Source organism: Neovison vison, chromosome 9, assembly GCF_020171115.1.
Source record: "Neovison vison isolate M4711 chromosome 9, ASM_NN_V1, whole genome shotgun sequence".
Lineage (NCBI taxonomy): Eukaryota > Metazoa > Chordata > Mammalia > Carnivora > Mustelidae > Neogale > Neogale vison.
In genome coordinates this window covers 75,568,317-75,576,275 of record NC_058099.1, presented here as the reverse complement: position 1 = coordinate 75,576,275, position 7,959 = coordinate 75,568,317, and the positions used below count along the sequence as shown (strand labels likewise).

Here is a 7,959-nt window from a genome sequence, read left to right as displayed (position 1 = left end):
ATATTTCAATGAATTTTTACAAATGTATGCACCCATAATTGCTACCATAATCAAGATATAGAATATTTCTATCATCTCAGATCATTTATCCCTATTCTAGTTAGGACTAGTTAGTCCTTTCTTGACATGTGTTTTGTCACTATAGATTACATTTTTCTTTTTTAATCGTATAAATGGAATCCTCTTCTTTTGTGTATACTCTTAATTTCCTTTGCTTAATATAATGTTTTTGGAGATTCATGTTTCTGTGGGTCAAGTGGTTTACCCCCTTTTGTTGGTAATTATTATTACATTGTACAGATATGCCACAAATTGTTTAACCATTCACCAGTTGATGAACATTTGGGTTGTTTCCAGCTTTGGGTTATTGAAATTTTTAAAAATTTCTTTATTTGAGAGAGAGAGCATGAGCATTGGGGGGGGGGGGGGCTTAAGAGAAGCAGTTGGTGGGGCTTTGTGCCTGATCCCAGACCCTGCAATCATGACCTAAGCATAAGGCAAATGCTTAACCGACTGAGCTTAACCGACTGTGTCCCTCCAGTTTTGGATTATTAAAAATGCAGCTATGAAAAGTAATGTACTATTGGACACATTCTCATATTCCAAAGAAAATACTTGGGAGTGGACTTTCAAGTGGTAAATGCATGATTAATTTTCTGGTAAAAGACAAACTGTTAAAGTGATTGTACCGTTTTGCATTCTCATCAGTATCCTATGAGAGGTCCAGTTGCTCCAAGTCCTTGTCAACGTTTGGTGTCGTCTTTTAAATTTTGGCCATTTTAATGGGAATATAGTGGTAAAGGTGGCTTTTTACTCCTGTCAGTCTACTTACATAATCCCAATTTAAAATAGATTATTTATTAATAAATTTTAAGAAAAACTTAAAAAACATTTACAAGTCTGAAAGAAAATGGCTTGCTTGATTCTGCAGATATTTTGTTTCTATTTTCCCTCAAGAACCCTCCAGGCTCTCTAGAAAAACACAAATCCTGTGTCAGGCAGCACTAGCTCCATGAAGCTCATAGCTAGGCTCTCCCTGCACGGCCACAACTGCTAAGGTCTACAATTACTTTCCTCGCTTTTTATTTTTCGCCTCAGCATCACCTTTTGAAGAATTTCCCTGGGAGAAGCGCGGGACGGGGCGGTCTCTGAGACTCCCTCCGCTGGCTCCACCCTTTACCGGGACCCGCCCCCTACCCGGGACTAGGCTTGAGGCCGGAGAAGGAAGATAGCTTCCGGTCTCGCGATTGGCTCTAATCCCGCGAGAAGAGAAGACGGCTGCCGTCGGTGGCGGTGGTGAGGGAGGGGGTGTGGCCGGGGCGCGCGAAGTCCCCAGGAGTGAGGCAGAGGGGGGCGGGGTCCCGCGCACCCGGCGTACGCATGCGCGCACGCGGCCAGTCGGGCTGGGCTGAGAGGGGAGGGGGCGGCGGCGGCTGAGGCGGCGTCGTTATTTCCGCGGTCTGGACGGTTCGTGGCAGCGCGGGTGGCTACGGGAGAAGTAGGTAGGGACCGCCGGTGCAGAGGCATTGAAACTCCCTCCCTCCCGTGTCCTAGAGCCGCAGCCCCCCGCGCGTTTGGCGGACCCTGGGGACGCCAGGTCACCCTGCGGCCCCGGCCCTCCCGCCGCGCTTCAGGTAGGAGCTGCAGGCTCCCCCGTGTCCGCTGCCCGCCGAGGCCCCGGCCTTGCCCGGTGTTGCCCGGGCGACCACCCGGTACCGGGCGTGCCCGCCTCCCGCGCGGCGACAGCTCTGTCCTTGCTTCCGCACGGTGTGGGGCCAGGGCCGGGCCAGGCTGACCCGCGTAGGGCGGACGTGGGGCGGGTCCCCGCCTCAGGTGCGCTGCCACCCCTGGCCGGGCGGCTAGGTCCCCTGCCCGGTGCTCCCGCACTCCGTCCCCACTGTGCGAGGCTCTGCGGGAGTCCTGCCGGGCCGGGGAAGAGGTCGGCCCAGAGAGCTGGGGCAAGGTGAGGGACCACCCCGACTTGAATATAGTTGCCTCGTGGGCTCCCGGGCTGCGAGAGGGGACTCTGAAGAGTGCCTTGGTCATTTGTGGCCAGTGTGGAAAGTTGGAAGCTCGAGTTGATTTTGTTTAGATCAGTGGTGGGGTGGCTTCTGATTTTTTTCCTTGGATGGTGGGAAGGCAAACTCTTAAAGCCTTGATAGGTTCTGGGCTGTTAGTAAATAAGCAACAGTAGTGTTAATATAAGATTTAATTGCATTAAGATTATTTTCCCCCCAGTGTCATCCTCAAACTCAGATGAGGTCTGGCAGTTTAGTAAGACTTCTGTCCAGTACTTGAATGCACACACATGGCTTGCAAATACTCTTGCCCTGAAAGCCACAATCTCTTTTACACCAGTGTTAATTTTATAGGCATTATGGTCATGAAAGCTTCTGTAGAAGATGATGATTCGGGATGGGAGCTCAGTATACCAGAAAAGATGGAAAAAAGCAATACAAGCTGGGTGGACATAACCCAAGATTTTGAAGAAGCTTGTCGAGGTGAGTTTGAATTTTTAGACTAGAAATTCAGAATCTGGGAGAAGGTAAAATAAAATCTTGCTATTTGTAGACTAACTCAGTAAATGAAATCAACAGGTAAGTGTGGCGTATCAAGTTTGTTCACCACACTTACTCATTCTCTACCCTCTAATTTTAACTTTCATTTAAAGCCATTTGGTATTCCGGGCGCCTGGGCAGCTCAGTGGCTTGAGCCTCTGCCTTCTGCTTGGATCATGGTCTCAGGGTCCTGGGGTCAAGCCTTTGCTCAGCAGGGAGCTTGCTTCCCCTTTCTCTCTGCCTGCTCCTCTGCCTACTTGTGATGTCTCTCTCTCTCTCTCTGTCAAATAAATAAATAAAATCTTAAAAAAAAAGCCAGTCAGTATTTGATAGTGCATGAAATACTGGTGTTGAAGCAGTTGCTTCAATTTTTCTAGCTTTAAGTAACAGAAAGTGCATGGCAATAATTACAAATTGTGGAAATATGAATTGTATTGACCTAAAGATGGTAGTAGTATTGTATAGTTGAGGTTTTTAAATAATAAAGTCACATTATTCACTGCTCAAGAGGGTCCAGTGACTTCCTGTTGCAGGTAGAATAAAATCTTTATTCCATCCCCATAGCCTGTATGGTCTGGTACCTGCCTACCACTGACTTCATTTTTGTACCACTGTGCCACTAGGCTCATTATGTTAGTCACACCGACCTTTTTATGTCATTAAGCACACCAGGGCAGTTTCCCCTCGGGCCTCTGCATATTTCTTTTTCGTGTCTTAAACTGCTTTGCCTCCAGATCTTCACATAGGTGGCTCCTTCCTGGCGGGTTGCAAGGATATCTCAAAACAACTAATCTAATTAGATTTAACCCTATTCTTTCCAGCTCCACCTCGGTTTTATTTTTATCATAACACTTATCTACTGTCAGAAACTGTCACTTTCAGTTATTATTTATTGTCGGCCTTACCCAATGGAACATAAGCTCTGTGAGTGCAGATATTTTGTCTGTAACCCTACTACACAGAACGTTGCCTGGTACATAGTAATAGTTTAATAAATGCATAGGCGTAAGTGATTAGAGAAAGGAGTGTGTTTGTTGTTGCAGGGGAATGAGCCTTAGGGAGAGACTGGAACGGGAAAGGAACAAATGATGGAGTGAGAGGGGTGCCTGGGTGGCTTAGTTTGTTAAGCATCTGCCTTCCACTCAGGTCATGATCCTGGGGTCCTGGGATTTAGCCCCACTTATCTGCTGAGCAGAATGCCTGCTTTTTCCGCTCCTTCTTTGCGCTCCCCCTTCCCCCACTTGTGTTTTCTTGCATGTTGCACAGGGATTCTGCCTTTCCCTCAAATAAATAGAATCTTTAAGAAAAAAATGGTAGAATGAGAGCTTGAATTTGAAGAGAGGGTGGGATCAAGAACATGCTAGAGAAATTAACTTGTGGGGGGCAGGGACACCTGGGTGGCTCAGTCGGTTGAGCGTCTTCCTTCAGCCCAGGTCATGATCTCAGAGTCCTGGGATTGAGCCCCACATTGGGCTCCCTGCTCAGTGGAGAGCCTCCTTTTCCCACTGCCTGCTGCTAACCCTGCTTGTGTGCACGCGCGCTCTTTCTCTCTCACTCTTGCTAATCTCGAATAAATACAATCTTAAAAAAAAAATTAATTTAGGGGAAAAGAATGAGGAATTACTGAGACAGGAGGAACTGAGGTTAGGATTGGTGAAGAAACACACACACACACACACGTATGTTTTTAAGATTTTATTTGAGAGAGAATGAGGATGAGTGAGGGCAGAGGCAGAGGGAGAAGCAGACTTCCTGTGGAGCAGGGAGCCTGATGTGAGTTTTGATCCCAGGTCCTGAGATCTTGATCTGAGCAGTAGGCAGACGCCTAATGGACTGAGCCACCCAGGTGCCTGAAACAGGTATATTTCTCAGCAGATTGGGAGGAATGCATGCCTCGATGAGTTCTTTTTTTTTTTTTTTTTTTCCACTGAATCAGGTTAAGTCTTTGGTGCTGGTGAGACGGAGTGTTTAGAATAGTGCTCTTGAGAGGAGAAGTAGAGACTTGGAGCAGCTGCAGGTGGAAAGGGAGCCAGCTGAGTATAAGCAAAATGATAAATCATGTGCCTGCCCTTTTATTGTTTTGAAATACATGTCCAGTTAAAGTATGCCTACGTGAAATTGTGGAAAGAACATTAGACTGGAAATTGGGGGACTGCCCATATCTGTCTATCCAAGGAAGAGAGAAAGAAGTGTAAGTTACAGTGTAATTTTTGTTCCCAGAGATTTTTTTTTTTAAGATTTTATTTATTTTTTTGACAGAGAGAAACATAGTGAGAGAGGGAACAGAACCAGGGGGAGAGGGAGAGGGAGAAGCAGAGAGCCTGATGCGGGGCTCGATTCCAGGACCCCAGGATCATGACCTGAGCTGAAGGTAGCCGCTTAACAACTGAGCAACCCAGGTGCCCCTGTTCCCAGAGATCTTAAACTGTTAGTGGATTATACCCATCATCTTGCACTGATGTTTAAGTGATCTGTATTAGAGAGCTCTCATTCTGAACCTAAATGGAAAAGGTTTTATGAAGTTCATACGACTTCAGTTGGGCCTTAAGGGAGTGGTCGAATTTTTATGTGAATGTGAGAGAATTGTTCTAGACTGAGATGAACTATTACAGCCAGAGTTCAGTGAGCGTTTGATGTTTGAGGAAGAGTGAATAATTTTGCTTCTTCATGGAGGGAACCTTGAATTGGCATTATGGTTTAATACCTGCTTCAGTGGGGGAGGAAGAGGGGGCTAGCGTGTCATTTTGTTGCCAACCTCAAACCATCCTATTAACTCTTCCATAATTAGCTCTTGCATTGTCTAAAGTGGCATGGATATGAAGTATACTTGAAACTAAAAAGTTAGTATAGAAGTGATTTTCCTTTACATATAGATATAGGTCTAAAGGCTGTTGGCAGCTCTTGAACTGTGGTATTTGTTTTCTCTTCTTGAAATAATCAAATTCATAGCATCAATTTAGTTTAGACTTCTGTTCTAAATTTAAACAAATTGAACTAAATTTAAAACAAATATTGTTATACCCTTTAACTGTTAAAGTGGTCTTTCCTCTTTAGTAATAGTGTGATGGCATTTGGCTAGACTTTGGTGATTGTTTTTTTGGTACCAGAATGAATGAATGAATAAATAAACAAACAAGCACACAAGCAGGCATAGCGACGACAGTGTTTTTAATGTACATTTCTGCTTGTTCTTTCAGTGACTCTTCCGAGTCTTCTGGACCAAATTCTAATTTCATCACTTCTTTTATTTCCTGTTAGGCAGATGGCACACAGTCCCTTCATGTTTCCTACATCTGACATTGAGACACTTGGTTTCTGTTTTTTTTCCCCCTGAAATTATTTTGAATATATGGTGTCATTACTGTATGTACTATATGTGCCTGATACATGACATGTTATTTTTCTAAACAACACCTCTGAGCTTTGCTTCTTTAGGAAACTTGGCCTAATTCAAACCATTTCATTGACTCCTGTAAAAAGCCTTTTATCTTCGTATTTAATACAATGTATTTCGTTGTCTAAAGTTAGGTGCTTTCTGAAGTATAAACCCACAACTTAGAAATTTTACTTAAACACAAATGATCATAAAAGACACATTGCTCTTTCTTGTACCTACCAGATTCCCTTCTTCCACACACTCTGTGGATAACCAACAACCTCTCTTAGGGATGATAACATCATTAAGTGTCTAGAACCCAGAGGTAATCCAAGTTTGGCTATCATTATTTCCATTCTTTTTGAGCTTTAGTCTAGAACGACATGTGTCTGTCCTGTTAGCCCTTGTCCTTCTGTCTTTGATGGCTTCACTCATTCATTCTTAGTCTGTCTTTCTCACAGGCCGTATGGTTTAAAGCCTCCTCACCTACCCAGTTTCTTCAACTCTTGCCCCGTACTTTCAGGGAACCTCTTTTATTAATTTCTCTTCCCTCTTTTAAAATCCAGGATTTTTAAGCTTCTTGTTTCTTTTCCTTTCTGTATTGTCTTCTCTCATTTAGAACATTTGTAGATGCCTAATATATACTTGTTTAAAGAATGAATTAATATTTTAAGGCCATATTTCTTCAAATTAGGGAGTATCTGGATCTTGTACTTCAGAGTTTTGAGAACCACTGCATTACATTAAATGCTGTCATTTTGGGTGATTGCCTGAAACCAGCATAATTATGAACACAAGACTGGGCACTGAAATTATAGCAGTACTTGGTTATAATGTTATTACCCATTTGGTAATCTATAATCTTTTAAAAAAAATTATCGAACTGATTGCATAACATTTAATAGTTACCTTAGAAAAAACGTAGATTCTTAATAAAACTTTCATGGACTCCTCTTCCTCTGAATTTATAAACCCCAGTTTGAGAATCATTGTTCTAGGAATTTGCTGTTAGCACTTTATTCCAAGAAGAAAAAGATGAGTAGAAATTGTCTTGGTGAAAGATCTGGGCAACCTGTAAAATACTTTTTTTTTTTTCCCAGTGATTTTGATTTTGGTGATGAAAATTATGTTTTTCTTGTTACATCTTATCAAGAATGTTTTCAGTGGTAGAGCGTAGGTGGGCTGGGCAGCACTGGTAATTATGGGTCACTGTAGATCAGCGATTATCTGCCAGGATTGATTTTGCCCTGCAAGGAACATTTCCCAGTGTCTTTCGACATTTTTGGTTGTCACAGTAGGAGGCGGGCTGCTACTGATGTCTGGTGGTACACACCAAGGATGCTGCACAGGATAGCCCCCACAAAGAAGTAATTATTTTAAAATTAAATTTAAGTTATTTTAAATTATTTTAAAATGTCAATAGTGCTACATAGTTCACTCTGTTTAGATTATTTTCAATAATATTCACTACCATTTAACCTTTCTGACTCTGGATTTTTCAGGAAAGGAACATATGGATGGATGTCTTAACTCCTCTAACAACTAGCGTTGACATACAGCAGGCTATGGGAAGAGAATGATACCTTTGATGCACTTTGAGTTCTCTTCTGCATTGTTGAATGCGTCTTATCAGATTTTCTCTTTAGTCAGGCAGGTATTGTGAATTCTCCTTTATGTTGGTCGTTTTTGGTAAACAGAAAAGGTGTCTTCAGAAGTCATCACTTTCCCTATTTTGGCTGGTTATTTCACTATCCGTAATTCTAGATAGTATGCTTTTACTGCTAGTTCTTAATTCCTTACATTCACAGTTTGGCATCATCTATGGACTTCTATCCATATGGTGCCAACATCTATCCATGTAGTTGGAGCTACATTATGAATATGCAGATATTATCCATGGCTGAGCCAAAGAGTAAAGTTTTTATTACTTTTTCCTTCCTGCACAGTTCTGTGTTACACAAATATTTTTTTACCCAAAACCTATGTAGTTATCATTAATTCTACCTTAGTCTCCTTACCCCTTTT

At 42.7% G+C, this 7,959-nt stretch overlaps 1 protein-coding gene across 3 annotated transcripts in view; it reads left to right on the top strand.

Annotated features, from left to right (window-relative positions):
* Window positions 1–1,414: 1,414 nt before the first annotated feature.
* Window positions 1,415–7,959, top strand: part of NAA35 (N-alpha-acetyltransferase 35, NatC auxiliary subunit) — a 103,166-nt gene continuing 96,621 nt past the window's right edge. The window contains exons 1-2 of one of the 3 annotated variants that reach the window (XM_044265780.1): window positions 1,415–1,502; window positions 2,373–2,501. In XM_044265780.1, coding sequence (XP_044121715.1) covers window positions 2,378–2,501 — 124 coding nt within the window. In that variant the 5' untranslated portion in view covers window positions 1,415–1,502; window positions 2,373–2,377. Of the gene's footprint in view, window positions 1,503–1,615; window positions 1,635–2,372; window positions 2,502–7,959 lie in introns of those variants that run through there. The other 2 variants (XM_044265779.1, XM_044265781.1) reach the window with 2 other exon arrangements.